This window comes from Callospermophilus lateralis, chromosome 12 (assembly GCF_048772815.1).
Source record: "Callospermophilus lateralis isolate mCalLat2 chromosome 12, mCalLat2.hap1, whole genome shotgun sequence".
NCBI classification, from domain to species: domain Eukaryota; kingdom Metazoa; phylum Chordata; class Mammalia; order Rodentia; family Sciuridae; genus Callospermophilus; species Callospermophilus lateralis.
In genome coordinates, this window is record NC_135316.1 from 71,887,727 (window position 1) to 71,913,175 (window position 25,449).

Consider the following 25,449-nt stretch of genomic DNA (forward strand, 5'->3'; position numbering starts at 1 on the left):
AAGTTAATGGCTGTAAGAGCCCCCTCCCATCTGCACCACCTTGTGTGCAGTGTGCGTGCAACACACACACACACACACACACACACACACACACCCCACGTTCTGCCACCAAACCTTTACTTGAAATACAAATCTCATCACATCACTGACAGGCCAGTGTTTCTCACAAGACTCTTCCTGATTTCACCACTGTCTATCAGCTCTATGGGAGAATTCAATCAGGAAAACATAGAAAATTAGAGGGCTTTTTCCCCTTCATTTCCCCTAAAGATGGAAATTTTGAAAAATATATTTCAAAGATGCTTAAATTTAAAGTTTTTTGTTTGTTTGTTTTTTGTGTTGGAGTTTGAACCCAGGGGTGCTTGGACTGCATCCCAATCCCAGCCCTTTTTATTTATGTATTTTGAGACAAGGTCTTAGTAAATAAGGCTAGACTTGAACTTGAAATCCTCCCATCAGATTACAGTCAGGCCCAATAAATATAAATTTTAAAGGAGATATTGGTTAGTAAAGAAAAACATGCTATTTCAGAAAAATGAAGTTCCCTAGATTCAAAGATTTCAGGAAGCGAATCACCCATGGACAAGTCTGCTCTAGGGACTAGAGCTGGTGGCCAGACATTTTAGCAGTGAGAAGGGATGAGGAAGTCAATTTGGCAAATGTTTCCTGGAAGACCTTTGTTCTGGAAAGTCAAGAGGGGAATGCTAATTATGAAGTAAACCCTAAATTTATAAGGACAAGCAAAAGTCATGTGTTGAAAATCAAGCCATGTCTGGCTTGACTTCCACCACTTTAGCATCTATGAATATGTGCCTGAGGCCACCAAGTGTGCCAGACCACTCAGTACCGGACCAGCAGGAGTTCTGTTTTACATTATCCTGTTTTGTTTACTGAGTTAGCATCTTGTATTTTGTAACTGCACTCGATTTTGATTCTTCATGGTAGTCGATAGTGTGTGACATCACTATGCATATTAAATTTTCCAGTACTGAGCCAGCGCTCTAAGACAAATGCCTGTGAGCCTTTGGTCACATATATGTCATCAATGAATGACCTTATTTTGTGTGTTTCTGTTTCACGACACCACACTTTATACAGTTATTTGTCACTTAGTGATGGAGTTGAGTCTGGAGAAATGCGATATGGAGCAGTTTCATCATTGTAAAAACTGCACAGAGAGTGCTCACAGAAACCAAGGTGGCTCCAGCATTACTAGGTGATATAACCCTGTGGCTCCACTATTATGTAAGTGGTACGTCCTCAACTGAGATGTCATCACGTGGCACATGACAGCCTGTCGCTTGTTCGTCACCGATGAACTCAGGACCCATAGCACTGGAGCGCGTGCTTACCTTGCACCCGTTTGTCCTCTGTGAGGCACATCAAAACCTTTCTTGGGCTCAGAAACACTAGATAGCATTTGGCACAATTTTTAAGCATAAAAATATGAAATTGTGGCATTATATAGACTGTGACAAGCAAACTTGTCTAGATGTGGGAGCTGAAACAAGAATGCAGTGCCCCTGTCCCACCTCAGCAGGAACCTGTGTGTCTTTGGGCTCATCTTTCATCACCCTGCATGTGTCTACAGATGGCTCAGAAGCACCACAAGGAGTACTGGTTTGGGGACTACAAGCAAATAATTTGAGTAGGCAAATTTACAAACAGAATTCACTGTCTAGCCATCCGACTTAGCAAAAGAAGCTCAGTAAAACTGGTTCTGTACTTTGAAAACCATGAGATGTTTTATACTCTCGGCTACTTTTTATCTTGAGACTGAAAACTGGAAGGAAATACTCCTGTCTCCTATAGTTGAAACCAATAGGAAGGACTAGACCATGTTCCCTGGGTCATTCCTGACAGTATATTTTCACCTATGAATTTCTCTGTCATTTGGAGAGCAGCATGGTCATTTATATAGTTAACTTTATTGCACACTGAAAGTAGAGTCAGGGCAGCAGAGGCCTGTGTGTTGTTGATCCAGAGGCCACATTGAGGGGCTGGCCTCCTCCTCAGGGCCAGCGTCATCTTCATGACATAGCTGAAGACTCTGCTGCTCCTGCATTAGTTAAGGATATGCCCCAGCCCTTGCCACTCTGGGGCAGCTTCTGTTCTTGCATGGACCTGGTTAAAGCAGCGTTTTCTCTGTGTCAGAGGCAAAAGTGCAAAGAAGGGAGGCCCCCAGGGTCAGTTAGCTCAGCATTTGCTTCTCCTGGGGTCTGTTCCGGAAACATTGCAGGGGGTGGGCTTCGGTGCAGAGAGGACATTCTTTGAGTGAGATCTGGATAATGTGCACATGAAAATTATTGGGCTATTGGATATCTCTGAGGCATTTTTCTGTCGTTAAGTACTTCTACCTTTTTTTCCCCAAAACACATACACAGGGAGAGGCACACTCCCAGGCTTGCACACACCCCCTTTGTCTCCTCTCACAAACACATGGATGCACATTCATATGTGACTCAGGAACTCAAGGAGGCATCTGTCAACACAAGGAGGTGCTAAAAGAGCAACAAGGAACCAGATTCAGCTTTATTGTTTTTATTCTTGTTTTAATCCTCTTTTGGTGAGCAGGGGGTTACCGGGAATTGAACCCAGGGGCACTTGGCCACTGAGCCACATCCCCAGCCCTATTTTGTTTTTCACTTAGAAACAGGGTCTATCTCGCCTATTGCTGACGCTGGCTTTGAACTCTCGATCCTCCTGCCTCAGTCTTCCCAGCTACTGGGATTGATTACAGGCTAATTATCTCATTTTAAATTAGTACAAAATACATGTAACATAAAATTATCATCTTAGCTGTTTTGTCACCATATAATTCAGGGTGTGTTAAGTACATTCACCATCTCCAGGACTCTCCTCATCTTGGAAAACTGAAATCTGGTGCCTGTTGAATAGCTCCCTCTTCCCTTTTCCCCTGGCCCCTGGAACCACTATTTTACTTTTATTTGGAGGAATTTGACTCTTTAGGTACCTCACATGAATGGGACCATACAGTACTGTCCACCTGTGATGGGCTTATTTCACTTAGCATAGTGTCCACGTGTACAACAAATACGAGAATTTCCTTGTTTTTAAGGCTGAATAACCCTGCACATGTATCCATCATATTTTGTTTATCCATTCATCCATTGATGTACACTTGGCTTGTTTCTACCTTTTGACTATTGTGAATAACGCTGCCATGGATATGGGCTGGGAGCAGGCTTTAACTCTTCACTGAACAACCAGTGGTTCTCAGAAACCCATGTGTTCTGTCTACAGGACAGGGCAGAAGACTGTGAAGAGCTGTTACGGATAGAAGAGGATGCCCACTGGCAGACAGAGGGAATGTGAGTGCCAGAGACCCAGTTATGGGCCACCATCCTTTCAAATACACTGGCAACCCTGTCCTGGTAGAATTTTGACATGCTTTTCTTTGGGTGATATTGATTAAGAAATTCCCAATTTCCCTCTGCCTGATGTTTGTCACAAATATTGCACAATAGTGTGTCTTAGACTGTTTTGTGCCACTATAACAGAATGCCACAGACTGAGTAATTTATGAACAATGGAAGTTTATTTGGTTGACAGTTCTGGAGACTGAGAAATCCAAGATGGAAGGGGCCTGCATCTGGTGAGGAACTTCTGTGGCATCATAACGTGGCAAAAGACATCATGTAGCAAGAGCATGAGCGAGAACCCACTTCTGAGGGTAGAGCCCTCACGACCTGATCCTCATCGAGGCCTCAACGCTGTCGTCTTATAGATTACGTTTTCAACATGTGAACTTGGGTGGACAAGTTCAAACCACAGCACAAAGTTGGACCTCTTTGTTGGCCTTGAAGTTTATCTGATTTGAGGCTCTGGATAGAAATGTAATTCAGAGAATTAGCTAGAATGTCTAGAATGGAGATTGCCATTTGCTTTCCTTTACCTGAAGAAGCCAACAGTTGGACCTCAGGTGAACTACGGGGTCTTCTGGTTTGGGGAGAGCATATACCTCTAAAGTCCTGGTCCCAAATCTGATAACTGTCATAGCTTATGTTCACTAAACACTACATGCCAGGCACTGTCCTAAATACTTAACAGGTTCACAATTCATTTGGTCTTCACAAGTAATCCTATGAAGATAAGAATTTTTTGAAGATTGTCATAATATCTTTATCTATTTTATTTATTTTTATGTGGTGCTGAGGATCAAACCCAGTGCCTCACACATGTGAGGCAAGCACTCTACTTCTGAGCTATAACCCCAGCCCTGAAGATGAGTTCTTTTGTCCCCTGTTTCAAAGATGATAAAACTGGGGCCCAGAGAAACTGATTTTTGTACTTCCAAGGTCACAGAGGGCCACCATTAACCCCGAGCAGTCTAACACTAGATGAATATCCCCTCCAGTTTCTTATTTATAAAATATTTATTTAGCAAAATTTATAAGCGAGGAAGTGAGTGATTTTTTTAAGTCGTAGATGGACACCAGTCTTTGTTTACTTTTATGTGGTGCTAAGGATCAAACCCAGTGCCTCAGGCCTGCAAGGCAAGTGCTCCACCCCTGAGCCACAATCGCAGCCCTCAGATGAGTGATCTTATCAGATGAACCATTTCTGAGGAATTTGAGTTGGGACCATGTGACATAGATTAGAGTTTTGGTTCTCAAGATTTTGTTTTCCATGATCTGGGTTGTGGATCTGAGCCTTCCACTGAACCTTGTGATTATAGAATCTTAGACTCACAGGGAAAATGAGATAAAGCTTTAGAAACTCTGTTCTCAAACTCACATCTGCTGTTCACAATGCTGCTTACAAGTCAGGATCATCTGTAGAGCTTTATAAAATGACCAACCCTATTTGGGGTCAGACCTACTTGAGAGTATCTGGACTGGCCTGTTGTTTTAAGCCACACAGATGATTTTGCTGCACATAAAGCCTGGGTTGAGAACCACTCTCCTATACCATGCAATGTGAAGCCCACACTGTATGAAAGAACAAAATTGAGCCCAGCTGGTTTAACTGGTGTTCAGAGTCTTGAGGTAGTACAGACGGTGCAGAGGAAACCCCATGGAACCCAGGAAAGCACACTGTGAGCCCCACCCATCTTGTCTATTGCCTGATTGTGCAGTGGGGGACCAGGGGCTTCAAGCTGAGCTGAACTGAGCTTTCCCCACCCAGTGGCTCTCTGGCACCCTGCCCTCCAGGGTACTGACATATCTTCATTGTAATATTGAATCTGTCAAAATCATTTCCGTCTGTTAGATTTTTATAAGTTTACTTTTAAGTTTACTCATGTTTTAGTGATCAAGTTTTCATGCTTCGTACTTGGTTTTATGTTACAGAATAAGTTCATCCAAAGATCAGGACGTGGATATAGCAATGATTGAGCAGCTGAGAGAAGCAGTAGATTTGCTGCAGGATCCCAATGGGTATGCTTGTCTTCCTTTAACCCAGGTTTCCTGTATAGATATTGCCTACCAATCTAATGAGTACCTTATTTCAATTTTTAAAATACTTATATACACATTTTGGTACCAGTGTAACCACTGATGAAGTAAAAGTCATTTTAATCACCAGTTTCCCACGATTCAAAAGTGAAAGAGTCAGAATTTTGCAGAGATGGTGATCAATTTTCTATTTTAGCACTTAATGGAATTCATTCACCTCTCATGAAATCCACATGGGATTTTTGGTACAATACTTAGAAAACAGAAATATGGCAAAAGAACGTAAAACTTTTTTTTGTGTGTGTGTAAAGATTTTTTTTTAAGAACATAAAACTTAAGCCACTGATTTACAGAAATACAAGGAAATTTTTTCTAGAATGAAGATTAAATAAATAAACCTTATTATTTTTATTTCTGATAGTGCCAAAATACAAGTAACATATATACAATAATATATATAATATAATCTTTAGAAATCTAAAGATTTGGATTTCTGAATTTGAGTTGGCCTTTGTCGATAGCGAACACTATATGCAGTGGGTATTTTTTGTTTGTTTCTTAGGTAAGGATAATGGAATTCCCATGGACAAAATATTTTTCAGTAAGATAATATCAGGTATCAGATAATAACCACAAGACCACTAGAGAAATAGACCCAAAACTTGTCTGTTGTGAAATGTCCAGGAGTCCTGGGAATTAGGTGAAGATGGTGTGGTCTTATAATATGGTGAACTTGGGAATCACACCCCAGCACTCTTATCTGGGTTCTGGGAATTTATAATAAAGGTGGTTAGTGAATGCAGAGTGCTTTCAAGAATATTCCCAACAATATCATCTGGCATTTGAAAGAATGATGGCAGGTCAGGTTGAGTTTGACTGGAAATCTTTAGCAATTGATTTGAAAAACACTTCCATTCTGCAGACACTCACTGAGTGTTTAGAAGATGATTTATGGTGTGTACCTTGGGGGATATAAAGATGAACAAGACCCAGCTCTTTCCTTCCAGGCATTTCTAGTGTTTTTTTTCGCTTTAGAAGTTTGGATTGATTAATATATAACCCCAAAGCAAAACAGAAGAGCCCACATGGGTGACATAGTAGTGGCATGGGATGCAGGGCTGGAACCATAGTGAGACATGGGTGCCCTGAGGAAGGGGCTCCGAGTTCTGGGACTTAGTCTCCTGCTCTGATGAGGAGTGGGTTGAACCGAGGAGGTCCGACTCTTCCACAGTTCTGAAATGTCTGGAGCCACAAGTTGTGCCAATGTGGATGGGATGGTGGGTGTAGCTGCACTCTGGAAGAGCCTGGAGGAATGTTCCTGGTCACACGTGGTTTGCATCTTTATCGAGTGCTATGTTTAAATCATAAATGTTGAAAAATTTCCTGTGGAGTTCATTTCCTCCCTAAAATAATCCACTACTTTGGTTACTTTAGATTTTGTAATTTATTCTGAAATAACTACTATAAGTCTGATTTTCTAATATTTTTTTTGTAAGCCAGTGTAATCATGTTAAAGTAGGAGTCCTTATTTTGCTTCTGATAAAGAGAGGGGATTCAAGACATGTTTGTTTCTAGATTTTAAAATATTAACAATAAACATGTTTACATACATATTGGGTTTCTCCTTTATCTCACTCACAGATCCAGGGGGTTTTTTTTAGGTCCAGAAACTTAAGTGGAATATGGCTGTCCTGTTTTTCTTTATTTCATTTTCTTCTCTAGGCCTTCTCAGTGTTACTGTGGTAACATTTTCATAGGCATATTTATTATATTATGTTATATTATTATAATTATTATATTATTGAATTATATATGCAAAGATGGCTTTATAATTTTTCTATCGCTTATGGATTTCCTGGCTTCATTGTTCTTTGAAAAAAAGAGCAACTTACCTCTTAAAATTGCGTAATTCAAAAAAACTATACCTGAGACAATTTCAAAAGTAAAAAATGTGTATCAAATTGATTATGATTTCTTTTTCCTTTTTGGGAGTGGGGAGGATGCTGGGGGTCAAACCCAGGCCTCCTGCATGCTAAGCAAGTGCAGTAGGACTGAGCTTCACCACAGTTCTGAATTCTTATTTTATAATTGAGAGGATTAAGTTTATACCACAAAGATCTTCCCACCAGAACCAAATGTTGTTGGCACATATGTTTAATTATAGTACTCTTAGCAACTTCTGTAAATTAATGAAATTCTAGAATAAAACTTTCTACCTATGAAAATTGGGATTTTTATTGGAAATTTCTCTTACATTGTGAATCAGTTGGATTTCAATACCAATAACAGATGGAAAATTATATTTTGACCCCCTGTGGGTTGGGAAATGCCGTACAGTTTTTCATTTTTGTCATAAACCCTTCTTCACTTAATCTTAGATAAACACTGCTTTTCATTATATAAAGTTTTAAACTAAATATGTCCAAGAGAATTTATAACAAGTTTAATAAATATACTGACATTTCTTCCCCCCTACTTTTTAGATTAAGTGCAGATATTACTGAGAGAAGTGTTTTAAATCTATATCCTATGGGATCAGCAGAAGCCTTAGAACTACCAGATTCTGCACTTAAGTATGTTTGCCTTTTTATAACTAAAGATATTTCTCTTTTGACATTGAAGTACTTATGCTTTAAATTCCACCTTATGTCTTCCTTTTTCTTTCCTTGTGCCCACAGTGGTCAAATGCAGCTGGAGACATCCCCAGTGTGTGAGGTAAGACCACAGCACTGAGCAGTGCTCTTTCCAGAATATTCTACCATATTCTGTAAAGATCTGTCCAGGGAAACATTTTTATGAGTGAGACCAATATCCATGTTTGTTCAAGACACATTTTTCAGTGTTTGTATACTTTCCTTCTCTTAATTCTGCTTCTCTGTTATACCTCATCTTCTATTAAAGATGAGAGATGGCTATTTCTCATAGATTCTTTAAATTTTTTTATAAAAAGTTGTACTGAGTCAGGTGTCAACCGCTATGATGCATGGGAAACCTGCTCTTTGTTAGAAACTGGAGCGAGAACCATGCATTGTAGATTTTGGAGCCTAAGAAGAAGACTGGCTAGAAAAGACCTGAAAAGCAAGAGCAATTGAATTTCTGCATGTTAGGAGGATTAGAGATTATTACAAGCTGGATGTGGTGGCACACACCTGTAATCCTACCAACTCAGGAGGTTGAAGCAGGAGGACCACAAATTTGAGGTCAGCCTTGGCAACTTAGACAGACCCTGTCTCAAGATAAAAAATAAAAAGGGGCTGGGAATGTAGCTTAATAATAAAATGCTGCTGAGTTCAATTCCCAGTGCTGAAAGAAAGAAAAAGAAAAAGGAAAACAAAAATCTAAAAGAGAATATTATAAACTGGCGGGGGTGTTTGGGAGCAGGGTGAGGGTAGATTAGGTAGAGTTACAGGGGTTTGAGTGGCTATAGAGAAAGCAGTTTTGACATAAAACTAGAGATGAGCCTAAAAGGTCCCAAAGAAAGATTGTTACCCCAGTTACGGAGAGAGAGGTTTGCATGATGATTTGGGAGTTATGGCCTGTTTAAATCTGTTTTATCCCTCCTTTGTGAATGGGCTTAGGGTGGCTAGTTTAGGTACCAAGATTATATACAAACCAATCTATTCCCCCTGTGGTGTTTACACGTGTATTACCAGTAAAGCTTCATACCCTTTAACTATTAAAAGTTCCTGTGTGCAAAAATATGGAAAAAAGAACTATACAAGAGAGTATGAGAACTATTCCCAGAGTATGGTTTCATTGTTAAATGCAGTGACTTGGAATGATGTGAGCTATAGCCGCGTCCCGAAGACTTGCTAACTCTAGGCTAGCTAATTAACCTCTCTAAACTTAACCTTCATTTTCAGTAAATTGGGATCATAATAATAGCTATTGTAGAGCTTAAATAAGATGATTCAGAACGGCCTCACAATACAGGGCGCCTAAGTGCTGGCTGTTCACCTCCTGCTCTGTTATTGTTATTGGTGTGGTCTCTAGAGGGAGCCGGGTACCACTGCTGCTCTGGGTGGAGGCAGCATTGAACCACTCCAGTAGCAGAGCATTAGGAAGCCTTTCATTAGCAGGCTGTCCTGGATTCATGGCCTCAAGTTTCCATTTGAGATTGATTTGGTTCTCTGCACACTCATGTTTTTTTTTTTATGTTTCTTATTTTGATATGATTTTAACTTTACAAAGGAGTGCATAGATAAATAATAAAATAAAATAATAAATAAATTACAAGGTTCTACAAAATGTTGCAAAAAATTACAATCTTGTACCTAGATTTACTGATTACAGGTTGAACATCCCTAATGTGAAAATCCAAAATCCAGACACTCTAACATCTGAAACTTTTGAGCACCAACATAATGCCACGAGGGGGAAATGCCACCTCTGACCTCATGTAATGAGTTGCAGTCAAAATACAGATACACTAAAAATATTGTATTAAATTACCTCAGGCTAACTGTAGAGAAACATAAATGAGTTTTGTGTTTCGACTGGGGTCCCATCTCAAGATACCTAATTATGTATCTGCAGTTATTCTAAAATCCAAAACACTTCTGGTCTCAATGATTATGGATAAATGATTCTCAACCTATGTTAACATTTTGACACATTTCCTATATTATATATATATTCTATTCCTATATTATATTCTATATTATATTCCTATATATTATTAATTTCCTCTCTTTCTTTCTGCCTACCACCTGCACACACACATTGGTTTGTTTTTTTTTTTTTTGTAAGTTTTATAGATCATTGTCCTTCATTCCTAAACATCTTGGTGTATATCTTCTACGAATATGGATTTTATCTTAGGTAACACATGCCAGTTATCAACTTCATAAATTTACATGGATAACCTATTTTTATCCAATCTGCTATCTACACATGCAATTTTATCAACTGTTCTAAGATGCTTTCAGATCATTTTTTTCCCTATCCAGTATAGGATCTAGTCTAGTAGCAGGTATTGCATTTAGTTTTCAGATATATATATATAATATATATATATATATATTTTTCTGTATGCAATGTTTTTGTAACATATCTTTAATTTTTTATGACCTTCAAAATTTTAAGAACTCAAAATTTCCTCTTTTTAATGGACTGTCCTTCATTTGGTATTTATCTTACATTTCCTCATGATTGGTTTGAGGTTCTGTGTTTTTATTTGGGATGCTGCCCAGGTGATGATGTTTGTCCTTCTCGGAGTATGTTAGGGGCACACAATGTCTATCTGTCCCTCATGGGTAATTTTAATTTGATCATCCAATTGAGGTACAACTCCATTTCTTCACTGTATAATTACTGTTTCATTTTTCTCTTGCAACAAATCACTAGTCTGTGGAGAGAGGTATTTAAAGACCATCTTAGTATCCTGCTACAGACACACTTTTGACACTAGTAAAATAGGTGGCCACTTGTGAGCATGATTTCAGGAGTGTCAGGAAGACCCAAAACTTCTAGTTAGAAGGTAACTCTCCTTCATCTCTGATGGAGAATTGGCTGGTCATTCCAATAATTTTGTCTTTGATTAAAATGTGTATATTGCTGACCAAAAACAGAAGAGGTCTTGCTAGACGCTGGACCATGTTCTTTGTATCTATTATCATTATAGATGCTTCTCAACTTACAGTGGGGTTATACCCAAGAAATGCATGAAGTTGAAATAACTAATGAATACAGTGAAGTTGAAATTATTGCAAGTCAAAAATGCATTTAATATACCTAACCTACTGTAGACATGCTCAGAAAACTTACATTAGCTTGAAATTGGGCAGAATCATCAACACATAGCATATTTTATAATAAACTGTTGAATATCTTAGGTAATATATATTGAATGCTGCCCTGAACCTCAAAAAACAGCCAATTACAGTAGTAATTAAGAATTGCTATTGATATTAAGCATTTGGATGGTTTAGAAAGAAATGTTTTAAATGCCCCATTCCCTTTATTTAAGTCCAAGATAGTTTCAACTTCCTCTTACTGTCTCATCAGCAAAGATGAACTAGATCTTTGCAGTCAGGTTTAGATTTTTGAAGTGGAATTTTACTGCATATATTGATCCTGTCTTTGTTTCCTCCTGTGTCTTTCTCTGTAGCATGGCACAAGCACTTAGCATTTTCACTTGTAGGGGGACCTAGCACAGTATCTAGTAAACAGTGAGTGTTCAGTGAGGGTTTGTGGAAGGGAGGGAAACAGGAAGGGAGAGAGAGGGGAAATAGTAAGAAGTGGCTTTGGAGCCTGGGCACCAAGGTGCATGCCTGTAATCCCAGTGGTTCAGGAGGCTGAGACAGGAAGATGGATTTAAAATCCAGCCTCGGCAAAAGCAAGGCCCTAAGCAACTCAGTGAGACCCTATCTCTAAATAAAATACAAAATAGGGCTGGGATGTGGCTCAGTGGCTGAGTGCCCCTGAGTTTAATCCCCAGTAACCCTCTCCCCTCCAAAAAAGAAGTGGCTTTGGTCTGCAGAACTTCAGCATCCTGCTCATTTGATGTAGAGACCTCTGGATCTTAACTGATGGAGTAGCTGAAACACCCCATCATTTAAGGAAAACTAAATATTGTGTTCCTCTGATGACACATCTTTGTGCTTGTGTACATTGAAACTGATCTGACACTCTTCTGCACGCTTTTAAAGCTTCATGGGTTTTCCTTAAGTTTACCCATGTTTGCCCTCATTACATTATATAGAAAAGCCATGTCCCCTTCAGGAGGGAAATTTGACTTCCAAGTCATGTGTCATTCATTCAAGCAGCTCAGTCACCCCAGCGGGCTTTAATAACCAATTGTTTCTTCCATCAGCTATTAAAGCAGGGGACCCCGAGCTGCAGCCCTACACAAGGCCCATGCCGGGAGCCTGAGGGTCTTTAAGCAAGTCACTGCACTTTTCTCCAGAGTGAATTTTCTGCTCTGGCCAGACAGATTGTGTTAGCATTCTGAACACACAGAAGGAGCCAGGTCCAACCTACCCTGGCAACTATTTGGGCCTGCTCCCTAAAATGTTCTTCAACTTTCAGTCCTAAAGATTTTTTTTTTAAAGAAAGGAACATACCTGTGTCCAGGATTTTAGAGGTACCAGAAAGACACAAAAGTTTTAGGAAAAAAGATAGCTGTACTTAATCTCTATTCAAACTATAATGTTTTGTGGTATTTTAATATGTTTTTCTTCTTTGATTGAATCGGGGAGTTATATTTGGTGTAACATAATTTTATTCCCTGTCTTCCTGGGGCAACTCTCTGTCCTTGACAAACATACCCCCATAAGTTTAAAAAAAGAAGTGGGGATAGCTGGCTCTGGTAGAAAAAGGACATTATGAGAAGAAGGAAAAGAAAAGAAAGTGGTGAATTCTCAAGGGTGGTGACGGTCATGCAGAACTTAACGGTAACCCTCATGTGTGATTTGGTGGTTTTTGCACCACTCTTCCTTCTCATTCAGGGAGAAAGCAGCATCCTGCAGATAGATTGCACTGATTTAACAATATTTGTTGAGTACCCAGCTGGGGTCAGCTTGTTTTGGGGGAGGAGACTGGAATGTGGAAGACAGGAAGTTGCCCTCAGTTTTGAAGAGTTTTAAAAATTGCAAAGGGAGAAGATTTAGATGTTGAAAAAATTCAAAGTAGAACGTGAGATAGTCTGCCATCCTGAGAGTGTTTTTTTATGTTCTTTGAGACTGGGGAAGGGACCAGGAGATTAAGGCCAGGGGAGTGAACTGCACCTTTTGGACTGTTTTGAAATTGCACCTGTAGCCAGGAGACTGTGCTTTGTGTCAGTCGGTAGGGCTGTGTTGAATTCAGTGCCAAGTATGAATTGAATGGAACAGGGAGGCCAAGATTATGGAGTCCTTTGCGTTTGGTGACCTGACTCATTATCTGACCTTGAACATATTTAGAAGATCTACATCAAGTTTGGGTAGCACTGTCCTCCATTCAGGAAGAAATGTAAATCGCCTGTTCATGCATAAATCATACTGAGTAGGATAGGTATTGAGAGGGACAACAGGAACAATTAAAGGAAGGAGTTGCTTATAGAAAGATAAAATGATCAAATTTAAAGTCACTTATTAGCAGTTCAAATAAAGCTTATCAATTGGATAAGTACATTATTGACCTTTTATTCTAAAAATATTTTTCCTTGGATTTATGTAAAAAGTTGGGAATATTTTTAAATAGTACTCTTCAACATGATTAGGGATGGGCATCTTAAATTTAATTTGTTGTCATATATAAAGATGTTTATGTTAGCACCAAATTTTTTCATTAGGGTGTACCAGTGGGGTCTGGATCATCATATAAAGAAGGCAGATCTGGGAAAATAATAAGCTAGAGTGTCCCCTTTGTGGCATCCTGGTCTCTATGTGTCCCTTTCTAGGATTCCATCCTTAGCTACTGTTTATTTCCCTCCATGCTGTCTACCTGTGGACCATCTGGCCATCCTTAGGCATCCCATAAATAATAATGCCCCAACTCCCTTACCCTTCATCTAGCATTCAGCTTTCACCTCCCTGCTATAAGCATGCCATTCTCTAATGGCTACATAGAATAACTTTCTCAAACTGCTCCTGCATTCTCAGTGATGGAAACCACAGCCAATTGTAAACCCCATACACTGCACCAGTGGTTGCCAAGGCAAACTGATATTGAACTTCCTACAAGAGTTTTGCCCAGGTAATTTGGGGTCCAGGCATGCGTAATTATTAAAAGCTCCCAATGTGATTTTCCATATTTTTGAACTATTGCCTTGGACCAACCATTTCTAAAAACCCACAATTAAAATGGGGGTGGTTACCTGGATAGGTGGATAACCAACCTACCAAGGGAAGCCAATGTCCACAGACACTTGGGAATGAGCTCTTTATGCTGGAAAAGCCTTATCTTAAATTATGGATACTTCACATGTATCACAGCTATGGATACAGGTCATAGTAAGTATGACCTCTTTAGCTCTTTAATATACCAGTTAATTCACTGCATGTTTATTGTGTGCTTCTGTGCCAGGAATAGGATGAAAATAAGGCACAGTTCTTGCCTTGTCGGTTTTACAGTCTAATGGAACATACTATGCATTTTTTTCCCTCTTCCTTAAGGTGCAACATGATCTAACATTACAGAGTAATGGGAGCCAGTATTCTCCAAATGAGGTAAGTTTTCTGCAGATCAGTGGAAGCCGAGGTGTTCCATGAAGACTGCATTGGAATACCTGTTTCAGAAATGTGTGATCTGACACTGCAGTTACTGATTTAACTCTGTTTCTGGGAGACACTCATTAGCTCTCACTCATTCTCAATAGCAATGATTGCCTTATTTGGGCCTCTTCATAATTCAAGATTAATCTTTATGAGATACTTTGAAAACCAAATATGGGAACATCTTTGTAGAAAATAATGAAAATCACCCAAATAGGCATCATTTAGAAAGTCTGGTCCTCCCGTGGTGATTCAGCGCGTGGTGCCTTGATCTGCTTCGTGTTATCTGTTTTTCTATCTCATTGTGCCAGGAGAATCTTCCTTAGCTGTGCCCTCCTTGGGGTGTAGGAGTGTACTCACGCATGCACACCCACGACTGTGTTGGAGGAGAAAATGCATTGACAGTTTCACCTGATTATAAAATATATTTATAATGAACAAATAAAAAAAAAACAACAATGGTCATGTAGCAACATTCTATTGATAATGTCACTTAAATCATTTGATTTTTCAGCTAGTACTTGATGTCCCAGTAGCAAACGCAGACAGGAGGTGGTTTTGTAATAATTCTTGATCATAGAAAAGCCATCCATAGTTCTACTTCAGTTTTTTCCCTCATTTTCTTTCCTTCTGACCCCACAGACGAGAGAGGACTCTGCCTCTGGCTCTCCTACCACAAACAGCACAGCTCCATTTGGCCTGAAGCCTCGATCAGGTAAATTAAAACCTCAGTCCCTTCTTAGACTAAATAACTCTGTGGTTTCCCTCTAGCCTTTTAAAGTTTACATGATTATAATGTGAATGTCATCCATTCTGGGGAGTGGGGATTGTGGCATCAGAACCTTGCTTCACTTTGGGAAGGTCAGAGACTGGGGTCATGGTTTTTAATAAATCAGCTATTAAGCTCCTGCTAGGGGCAGTGGTGGCAACATTGAAGCGGGGAAGAAATTTCTGTTGAACTTTTTTTGCCCAAGGAAGATAAAATAAGACCTTTCCCCAGGGGTTCCCTGGTGCTCTGTTGAGTTCCAGAGCAGTCTCTGGTTGAGAAACTGCTTTCTGAGATGCCCTTTGTTGCTTTCTGAGCCTGGGAAGGTTTATATATTTACTCATGTGACAGGCTTGCCTGAGTGATCAGGAGTCAGGGAAAAAAATCTTTTGGAAAGCATTCTGCTCTTTGACCTATTTTATTTTATTTTGTTATTTTTATGTTCACAAAAGCAAATTATAGCAATATGCCAAATAACTATTGATTTTATAAAAGAAGGTTTCTAAACAGAAAAATACATTTTTTTCTGATTTTTTAAAAAAAATTTATTTCAAGCTATGGTGCTGCTATCTTCCTTTTTTCAAGCCCTTCTTTGTTTGTTGATTGATTGATTGATTGATTTTTGATTCTTTTTATATTTAGAATACTCATTACTAATGCTTTTAAGCAAGTGCTAGTAAAGGACTGGAATATTTTTAAGCAAAAGCTGGTAAAGAACTCTTGTGTTCTTGCATTTCCCACTAAAGCCTTTTCCAATAGTAGAGGTTATGCATCTGTCTAGCTTGAAAAAGAACAAACAAAGATGATTCATTAATAAAGGAAATGTTTTTGTTCTTGGAGCAAGTTGATTGATGGGCAACATCTGGCCAGGTGCAATGATTTCCTGGCAATTTAAAAGGGATTTAAGGGAAAAAAAAGCACATTTAGGAAAATGCTCGAATGTGGCAAGAGTCAGTGAGTATTTGATTATTTTTGTTTTTGTTGTGGTGATGATGATGGAACCCAGCCCCTTGTGCATGCTAGGCCATCTTTGTACCACTGAGCTACACCCGACCCTCATGGGTGTTTTGTGAGGAGTCCAATGGCCACCCCCATCACGTGTAGAACTAAGCATAGGTGACTAGATATAGACTGTGCTTCCACTTCCATGTTCTCAGGTGGGTTCTGGGAGGTGTGGGGGTGAGTCTGGGCATACCTCCCCTGTGAAAAGATTATTAGGAGATCTGTCTCCACACACTGAGGACCTCATATTGGATTGTGGACTCAGTTTACACAATTTTAACTTATTTTGTAATCAGGCAAACCAAAACCTGCATAGATGTCCAAAGAGCCATATTCTGTTGATTGAGTCGTCTTGCAATTTAGCTGTAAACTTGTTTCAGTGACTTTTTTCTTATTCCTCCTGCAGAGTCCCACCTAACTTACTGTAGTTACAGGTTACATCATGATTGTATTGTAAAGCATTTCAGATTCTTTGCAGTGGTGAAAAATAAATGAAGTATTTATTTTGAATAGCAGAAAAGAAAGATCATTTCCTCTCCAAGCTTCCAACCTTGGAAAGCTTGACGAACCAGTGTGGAAATTGTTCTAGTTGTTGAAAGCTTTGTGGAGTTTGGTTGCTGTAAATAATTGTTGATTTACCTTCAGGGACATCAGGTGACATATTGGAACTTTATAAAACTGGCAGTATGTATTGAGATTTTAAAATTTTATATAGTAATTTTTAAATGTTACAGTATGCATTTTTCATACTGTATGCAGTAATAATAATCGAAGTAGTAATAATTGGAGATCATATGATTGCAAGAGATAGGAACTGTTTTCGATTGAGTGACTTTTGAAAGCTTTTTATTTTGTAATTCATTATGTGGATTTGTGTGATTTCAGTGGTATAAATAAAAACAAGCTGCTCAAGTGAAGAAGTTGGAATAAGAATAATGACTGTTAAAATAAATTGATTTTTCTTCAAAAGAAACATTTTTTTCTCTTCTGTTTTCCTCTCAAAGGAAGATAGTGCACATACCCCAAAATTTATTCCTAGAACTATGCCCATTAATTTTACTAGCCCTGCTTTATGATTGAATAAAAATTATATGGATACTTCCTAAATATAAATATCCTAAATAAATACATCCTAAATAAGTAAATCCATTACTGTATGGATATTTATTGCAAAAACATCATTGTTGTTATATCATAATATGATGACGTGTTATCATTTCATAAATGACCAACTCAGAAGTTCTCGAAACAATAATTGGCATCTGTTTGTTAGTGTATTGTTAAATAGAGTCTATTGGTATCCAAAATTGGTTTGTTGTTGTTATTTTTTACTGGCCAATATTGAAAACTGTATTGAGAGGTACATCAAGAGGAAGAAATGGGTAGATTCAGCTTTGGGCAAAGTCTTCTAGTAAACTCACAGATGTCTTAGAAGGAAATTCTACATTGCCTTGGGAACAAGTTCCACTCATAGTAAATAGTGATTCTATAATAATTTTATTTCTGATAGATATATTTTTTATATTAAGTTTTGTCCCATTTGGCCAAATTTTTGTGTGTGAATCATGTAATTATTGCTACGATTGTGATTGTTAGTTGTTTAGAGAGCCTTGAAAAAGGTATCTAGTAGGGCATTTGCTTATTAATCTGCTCTTCCTTTCTCCTGAAACAACCCATTAGTACTCTAAGTCTGCGGGCTTGCGGAACTGTTAAATTAGCAATATTAACTGCATGCAAAGTGTATGACCGATGAGTACTAACACTCAGTTTTTATCATTCTTTTTATTCCATGCGCCATCTTTCATTCTCCTCCTATATTGTACATTTGCAAATAAATCCCATGTAAATGAAATCCACTTCATTTCCATACGAAACCTTATGCCATTTGTGAAACGCTGCGGCCCTTTTGGTTTTGCCTGGTCCTTGTGCAACTATACGCGGCCTGGCTCTCGCCCTCCTGCAGACCCAGCCCTCATTCTCCCTCCTATCTCCTTCAACAAACTTACACAGGCACAAACATGGGACAACTCTAGCTACAGTGTTCCTTCTGAAGGAGACAGTGACAATGGTAGGTGGCTTTGTACCTCTTCTTCAATGTTCTCGTGAATAAGTCAGTGAATGTAGTGAACCTCCCTTTATGGGAGCTGGAGAGAGGGTTGCATTCACCTGCATGCTTGATGCAAGGAATCCCAAGCAAGCCAGGGAGCTGAGGTCCAGAAAAGTGCATGCGAATTGTGAATTGTTTTCCAGCAGTTGGTCCAACTGCGGGTTAATTATCTTATGTATCCTGAATTTGGGGAGGATTTTAAAGTACTTTCTTCTCCACCTATTCTGCTTGGGGTTTGGGGTTTGTTTGCAAAGATTTGGGGTTTGCAAATTTGTGTTATCTCTGCTCACTACTGCACCTAATGCTTAGAATTTGACCTTTTATATCTATGCTTACCACATGTGTTTTTAAGGTAATAAAAATGCATCATGGCTAATCCTAGAGCGTTGCACTGGAAACAATGTTAATGTTGAGAAATTTCTAAAAATGAACAGAAATCACTTGCCTTCTTGAGTATTTCATTTGAATTATATTCAAGAATAGGAAGTTGGTCTGGGAATCATGCGTATCGATAGAATACTGAGGCCATCGGGATTAAAGTGACTATCTTAATTTTGTGCCATTAAATCATCTAGGAGAGACAAATAAAATACATATAAGCATTTAGATCTACAGATCACATCGGTCTGAATCTCCATTCTAGTCTAATATTAGTTCAGATCTTATGCGTTTCATTTCAAAATACAAAGTGATAGAAGGAATGTTAAGTGAAATAGCATGATTTCTAGTGAAGCAAGTAAGATGTGAGATCTGATCACTCTGCAAACCCAATGGGGGATATATATTCTGATAGTTCATATTTTTTTAATCTAAGTATGTTATATGTAACACATGGAAAATATGTATTTAAAACACTTACTGTGATTTCTGGTTAAGATTCAAAAATGCTTTTACAACTTCCTTATGTAGAAGGAGAGTGTACACTCTGGCAGTTTAGTTATAAAAGGAATATTAACATTTCATAGATGTCAAAAATTGTTAATTGCAAATGAGCGTGATAAAAAAAATCATGAAATAAAAAGTCCATCCTGATTTAAATTCTGGAAGTTGATGATTACTGAATGGAAACTTTCTAGATAAGCTTTCCTTTACTTAAAAATAATAATAAAAAAAAAAAAAAAACAGAAGGGAGGCATTTTTGTTTTTCAGAAAGCATGGCTATTTATGGGTATGATGTTGTTTCAAAGAAATAAAGTCTAGTAATGTAAGATTGATGTGTGATTTGGTATTTCTTTAGGAATGGTATCTGAAACCAAAAGACTTTATTTTTTAAAGCTGAGAAATAATTAGGAATTTACGTAGCAGTAGAACTTCTGTCCTCACAGATGAAATACCTAAAATCAGAGGCAAGATGAATTGTATGATCCACACTGTTAGGTAGAGGTGCCAGTGTGGCCACACCCAGAGCCCCTAATTCTTTTTCTTTGGCAGTGGGCTACCAGGAACTGAACTCAGGGGCACTCGACCACTGAGCCACATCCCCAGCCCTATTTTGTATTTTATTTAGAGACAGGGTCTCATTGAGTTCCTTAGTGCCTCGCTGAGGCTGCCTTTGAACTTGCCTGCTGCCTCAGCCTTTTAAGCTCCTGGGATCACAGGTGTGAGCTACCGCTCCCAGCTCTGAGCCCCTGATTCTTGAAAGCCTCCTCTCAGGCAAGTCTCCATTCATTCTGTAGATGTTTATTGAAGTACTAAGCCAAGCTGTCTTCTTTTTATTAAAAGTTTTGAGATTTCCGTAGCAAATAGTCATTGAGAAAATCTTTCTCACAACAATCAAAATAACCTTGCCTTCATTATTTGGTATTTTTACTCTGAGTGCAAATTTTAGGGATTTGTGTGTTCCTGTCATACTGTACCACAATAATAATGAAACGATCGTGTTCAGCGTTCATCTGACTCCGTCAATTATGTCAGATGTTTGGGGGTTGCCACCTTTATTTGTAATTGGTCTCTAATATGACGCAGGCAAGAGATGTGAAAGATGCTTTGCAGAATTACTTGTGCAGGTTTCCAGATCTGATCTTTCACATACATCTTCGTTCTCTTTTCGCTCCACTTGGCCTTGTGATTCGAATGTTTCAAATTAAAGAATCTGCACTGTGACACCAATAGATGAGCTACTGCTGCAGGAGGAATAGTTTTTACATTGTTCTTGATGCTTCCTCTTAAGTAGAATATTCTATTCAGCAGCCTTCTCTTGGCATTTCAGAGCTGATTATCACGTCACTTGTGTCCTCATAGTCTCCCTGTAGTAAGCTATCTTAGCCATTGTCAATAAGTGGCATCTTATTGCCAACTCATCCTAACATAATAAAACCTTTAGTTATTAATTTTGGCAAACTTGGAGTTTCTATACCTGTTCACTGCCTTGCTTTATATAAAAATTCCTCCTTTAGTTAAATTCTTGCCAATATTTCACTCCAAATGGATTTCATTTTAAATTTACCATTTTCTCTTCATATATTCTTCGTAGAGAATTTTTTAAAATGAAGATGCCTGGAGTTTGAAGTCCCATAACCCCCAAAATTCTGCCTCCTAAGGGATAATGAAGAAAGTAGGTCTACCCACCTCTGGCTCTAGATGAGCAGCTGTATCTCAATTTGTCCTTAACTGAAAACATACATCTTGCTCTTATGCCCTCTTAGGACTCCATCTTTTTTTCCCCTCCTTTACTTTGTAAAGTTTTAAACTTCTTTTGAAATACTCTTGCTTTTTCATGTGCAACAAATTGATGGGTACTAATTTATACTCATTTAAAATTGATCTTTTAAGTGATCACCTGGGAATGAATGAGCAGACAATTCCCTTGTGGGCCAGTTAACAGACATTCTCCATATTTTTTATGATCATCTTGCACTAAGATATTATTCTCTCCATTCCAGGAATGAGGAAAGAGGATGCAAAGTTTTCCCACAGTTCTCAACTCTGTCTTCATATAAGAATTGCTTTGGCCCCAGACTCAAAGATGCTAATTTACTTGGTGTAGTGTTGAATCTAATCTCTCTTTAAAACAAAACAAAACAAAACAAAACAAAAAACCTATGATTTTTTTAAAACTGGTTTTTCTGTGATATTTGATACAAATAAGTTTGAAATGGCCAAAACCATGAAGAGGACATTTGAGCATTTCAAGGGCAAAGAATATGTCTAATTCACTTTGAGTACAAGAAGGAAATGAATGAATGAGCTGGTTGGATTTCTAACTCATAGGAGCCTAAATCTAAAGCTCATGACATTGTCAAAGTCGATGTATTGCTGCCCTTGAACTTGTTTACCTTAGACATTCCTCTAGTCCAGGTTCTTAACTTCCAAAGAGAAGGTCAGAGCTAAATTTCAAAACCTTATACTTCTGTGAAGAAGAAGTCTCCTCTTGTTAGGTTTAGGTAATAAGGGTTAAAAACATGGACTAATAATCTTTGTACAAAAAGTACATTTCATGTAATAATTAAATGATAAAAGTACAAGCTTTAGAGCAGTGAGCCTTCTTTCTTTGCTTAACTGAAAGACATTCTCACAACAATTAAAGAAATGGTTTCTTATGCACATCCTTAAATATCACTGAGTGCCTACTATATGTTAGGCATGATGCTCATGATGGATAGCTCCAGAAAGCTCTCACAGAACTTTTAGAGTGCATTAGGATTTAGACCTGGAAACTTGAGTTTAGGATATTTTTCAAAAGAGGGAAATTCCGGTGACTGCTTATCAGAACAAGATAATTTCTGGCAAAGATGGTCTTCAAATAGGTTGATCTTGGAATGAGGGGGGTTTTGAACACTTGTTTTATTTATTTGTTTAACAAACATTGCTGCTCAACTCACTATCTTGGGGATCTGGCTGAAGGGTACAAATTGGAAACAAACATATGCTCTTATGTTTTTTACATAATGGAGAGAAATACATTTATTCTGCTATGCAGAAAGTGTTGAATGCCATGAAAGAGATCCAGAGAAAGAATTTTATATGTTCATAAAAGACAGCAATTTAATCTCAACCCAGGGATGAAGATAGTGGAGAGTGAAGGAAAGGTAGAGAAAAACTAGTGAATGGATTTAATACTCTTCATAAGGACACTCATCATTTCCTCCAAGTCCATGATTAGAAATTTATCTCTTCTGCTAAATAAAATTACATATATGAACTGATCTTCTTTTTCATGTTTTAAATATTATCAGTTTGACGTATAATAATTAAACAGTTAAGAAGAACTCATTTTCCCCCCATTGATTGCTTATTTTTTTTCTTATTTATGTTTAAATAGTCAGGGTGGCTATTTGATTTGGTGTAAAAAGCAGGTGCAAATATGGGACTTTTTGCAGGGTGAGTACCAGGGATTGAACCCAGGGGCACTTAACCACTGAGCCACATCCTCAGTCCTTTTTATTTTTTATTTTGAGACAGAGTTTCACTAAGTTGTTGAGGCCTTGCTAAGTTGCTGAGGCTGGCTTAAACTTTCGATCCTCCTGCTTTAGCCTCCTAAGCCACTGATTACAAGTGTGTGCCATCATGCCCAACTTGGGGCTACTTTTTAACATTGTCTTGTAATCTCAAGTTAAATTTAATGATATAGAATTAACCAAAAACAGAATAATTATTACACAGATCAATGCCCTGAAGTCTTGACCCAGACTGGTCACTGGCTGTATTACTTATTTAAGTACTTGAAAGAAGAGTGTGTGTGAGGGCGAGAAGTACCATAAAGAATATAATTAGAGAGGCTGGGGTTGTGGCTCAGCAGTAGAGTGCTCACCTAGCATGTGCAGGGTTCAATCCTCAGCACTACATAAAAATAAATAAATAAACAGATAAATAAATAAATAAATAAAAGGTGTTGTGTCCAACTACAACTAATACACACACACACACACACACACACACACACACACACATATAGAACCATCTTAATGCTTCTAGTAAAATTATTCTGTCAACTTGCAAAAGAAACTGGCAGATTTATTATGAGCCTAAAGAGTTTGCTTTAAAATCTCACATATTCCATGGTAATCGATACACCAACAGTAGTAGTGTAGTCATGATTTCCAATAAGTTTATGCTTATTCAAAGTGTTTGTTTTAAAAACTACAGTTGAAATGTTTTTCTTTTTCATTCCAATTGCTGAAACTTCATAGAGCAAATACCCAAGTGTGCTTGTCTTGCTTTTAAGATGCACAAGAATTTAAAATGAAAAGTAAGGCCAGGAAGTTAAAACCCAGATACTGCATTGTCCTGATCTCACACAGGGGTCCAGTAAGGCAGAGATGTTTGAATTGTGTGCTGCTAAACCAAAGCTCACGGTTCATTTAACTTCCTGATAGTTTCATATTCATAATGAAATCTGCCAGTAAAAACATATTGAAAATATTAAGCATGCTGTATTAGATAAGATTACCCCAGAGAAAAGGCAAAGGAAAACGAAACCTCCAAAGAAAACATTACATTGTTTAAATGGTGTTATGGAGCCCCTTGCTGGCATATGTGAGTATTGCCCAACTCTACCCACAGGGCTTCCTTTTTTTTTTCCTTTCTGCCTCACTAGGGATTGGACCCAAAGCCTTCCTCATTCACACCTTAGGCCTGCATCTAACGTGGAGCTATAGCTTCAGCCTGCATTCCTAGACTTTTTCCTTAAATTTGGTTGACTTCTTCTCAACCAGATGGACATGTGGATTATATCTAGATTTTACATTTTAATATATTTCTCTTTCAGTGGCTATACTTGAGTGGATAGGGTTTTTTTTTCCTGTCACTTGATTTGGTAGATAGGCAAGCTTAATGCATTCTCCACTTTTCTTCATGCTTCTGAATTTCTCAGCCTTTCCCTCCTTCCCCCTTGCTCTGTGAATTTTTCCTTCCTGCCAGCCTGGTTACTCTGTCCTTCTTTTTCTGGTCTTAGCTTTATTTTTTTTAGCAATTAGTCTCACTTCCTGTGGGCTATGGCTTTTGTGGGACTTGGTGTCAGCCCTTCTGTGACATGCCTTTAACTGTCTTTGCCTGTGACTTCCTTGGGTGACTTCCAGCAGAGGTCCAGGCCACAGGCTGACTCCTCCTTGTGGTTCCAAAAGGGGGAAGGCCTCATGCTTGTGAGATCATCCTCTTTTCCTAACTGTGACTCAAGGATTGAAGATGTATCAACTTTCTAACATTCCCTAGAGCATCAGAATACAGATTCAGATATTGTAGAACTGATTTAGGTAAAAAAAAAAAATCCAAAATTAAGATGAAAACGATGAGGTTGGGTGAGCTCAGGATATTTAATTATTGGAGTTGAACTCAGGACCTTTCATTCAATGTATTATATCTGTAAGCCATATTTAATTTTTTAAAAACCTAATACATTGAAATAATATTTAAAATAGCCATGGGAACAGGGCATGGTGGCACATATCTGCAGTCTCAGATGTTTAGGAGGAAGATCTCTGGAGCCCAGGAGTTTGAGGACAACACAGCAAGACCCCACCCATGTCCAAAAAGAAAAAAAAAATAAAGAAGCAAAATTAAAGTAGCCTGTAGAAAATGTTAGTCAGTATAGGATAAAAGTTGCATGCTCTTCTTATTTGGCATTATTTAAATTCTAGTGATTGGATCCGCTGATCAATTGCAGTGTGCCAGTGCAACCTTCTACATATTGATTTCTTCTGTTAATTTCTAACATGGAAATTCTCTGCCCAAAATTTCCTAGAGGACTCTTTTCTACTGTCCTAGTCTGAGAATCTACGGGACAGGACAAGCTGTCAACAGTTTGTTCCCTCTTGTGTACAAGGAAAATTGACAGACTAGAATTAACATCTTTAGGAAGGAAAAAATTAAATATAAGTCTGTTTTAGGCTTTGTATTATTCAAAATTAATTAAAATATTGTTATAATTATTCTTCCACGTGCAGAATATTTTTTACCTTCTTGATTGATCTATAAAAGATGTCATTTTTTTAAAAGTTCATTTAGGGCTTGTGTTTTTGTTACTGT

At 38.2% G+C, this 25,449-nt stretch overlaps 1 protein-coding gene across 3 annotated transcripts in view; it reads left to right on the forward strand.

The window, feature by feature from the left end:
- Lrch1 (leucine rich repeats and calponin homology domain containing 1) overlaps window positions 1–25,449 on the forward strand; it is a 181,717-nt gene that overhangs the window by 132,152 nt on the left and 24,116 nt on the right. The window contains exons 10-16 of one of the 3 annotated variants that reach the window (XM_076871935.1): window positions 3,265–3,332; window positions 5,313–5,399; window positions 7,901–7,990; window positions 8,096–8,132; window positions 14,513–14,566; window positions 15,254–15,326; window positions 18,343–18,447. In XM_076871935.1, coding sequence (XP_076728050.1) covers window positions 3,265–3,332; window positions 5,313–5,399; window positions 7,901–7,990; window positions 8,096–8,132; window positions 14,513–14,566; window positions 15,254–15,326; window positions 18,343–18,447 — 514 coding nt within the window. Of the gene's footprint in view, window positions 1–3,264; window positions 3,333–5,312; window positions 5,400–7,900; window positions 7,991–8,095; window positions 8,133–14,512; window positions 14,567–15,253; window positions 15,327–18,342; window positions 18,448–25,449 lie in introns of those variants that run through there. The other 2 variants (XM_076871934.1, XM_076871933.1) reach the window with 2 other exon arrangements.